This window comes from Pyxicephalus adspersus, chromosome 5 (genome assembly GCF_032062135.1).
Source record: "Pyxicephalus adspersus chromosome 5, UCB_Pads_2.0, whole genome shotgun sequence".
NCBI classification, from domain to species: Eukaryota; Metazoa; Chordata; class Amphibia; order Anura; family Pyxicephalidae; genus Pyxicephalus; species Pyxicephalus adspersus.
The window spans coordinates 129,333,379-129,334,665 of NC_092862.1; the positions used below are offsets into that span (position 1 = coordinate 129,333,379).

Genomic DNA, 1,287 nt, shown 5'->3' on the forward strand with positions numbered 1-1,287 from the left:
AATTTGATTCTAAGGTGGAGGAGAGAGTCGGATTAGTGGAATACCAGAGAGGAAGAGGTTACAGTAGTCCAGACGAGAGAAAAGAGTGTGTACAAGGAGTCTCTAGGGACAGGTACAGGCAGATTTTGGAGATGTTGTGCAGGTTAAAATGACTGGACCTGGAAATGTTTCAAATATGGGGGGTAAACAAAAGTGAGTAATCAAATGTGACACAAAGACAATGTACCTCAGGGTAAAGTTTAATAACCGTGTTTTTAACTGTTAAAAAGATGTTAAGGGGGGATTTTAAAGGTAAGGATGGGATGATGATGAGTTCTGTTTTATCTAGGTTGAGTTTCAGTAACCGGTTAACCATCCATAATGTCAAGTCCCCTTTTTGTTTCTACACTAAGGGCTTTAAATAAAGCGTTAAATGTCCCCTTATAAATCTAAAGGTTGTTCCTTTAAAAAATATCTATACCCTGTGGAGGGGAGGAAGATCAACAGATCATTTGTTTTCTCAACCTACCAGTCCAATTTTATATTTTCTGTTAAATGTGTGCACTGCCTTTGCAATTTTTATTATCTAAAAAGTTAAAAAGATTTTGTTGGAAGTCTTTTTGCTGAACAAATATTTGTGTGTGTGTTTGCTTGTAAAATGATGACCTGGTACGTCTTGTAACAGCACACTTGTTTACATTGACACAGAGGATTAAGTTCTAGCATGAATAGAAAGTGAATCAGTATACCGTATGTTTCACCTTTTGCCTTTTGGACACTAGATTCTTGAAAGCATGCCAATGACGGAGAAAGTGGAAGAATTACTCCAAGTCATAGGCCCGTTTTATGAAATAGTGGAAGACAAAAAACACGGGCGAGGATCTGGTATAACATCAGGTTGGCCTCTCTCCTGCTTGTACTGTAGAATAGACATAGTTCATATCTCTTATCTCCCTGTCCTTTTAACTAAATCCACCTCTATCTCTCTGCTTCTTCTCTATTGCATGCCAGTGCGACTGGATAAGGTTACTAGATCATTGGAAGGTAGGATGGAAATGCCATTGTAATCTGTTTATTTGTTCTTATCTTTAAAGCCTAGGACGCTTATTTAAATGCAAACAAAACTAATAGACCATAGTCATGTCACTAGCTGTCCTTCAAAGGAGCTCACAATCTAATGTCCCTACCATAGTCATATGTCATTAACACAGTCTAAGGTCAATTTTGGGGGAAGCCAATTAACCTAACAGGAGGACCCGGAGGAAACCTATATATATATATATATATATATATATATATATATATATA

At 37.1% G+C, this 1,287-nt stretch overlaps 1 protein-coding gene across 1 annotated transcript in view; it reads left to right on the plus strand.

The window, feature by feature from the left end:
* ACBD5 (acyl-CoA binding domain containing 5) overlaps positions 1-1,287 on the plus strand; it is a 16,490-nt gene that overhangs the window by 7,903 nt on the left and 7,300 nt on the right. Inside the window, exons 5-6 of the mRNA XM_072413404.1 lie at positions 762-876; positions 991-1,023. Coding sequence (XP_072269505.1) covers positions 762-876; positions 991-1,023 — 148 coding nt within the window. The remainder of the gene's footprint in view (positions 1-761; positions 877-990; positions 1,024-1,287) is intronic.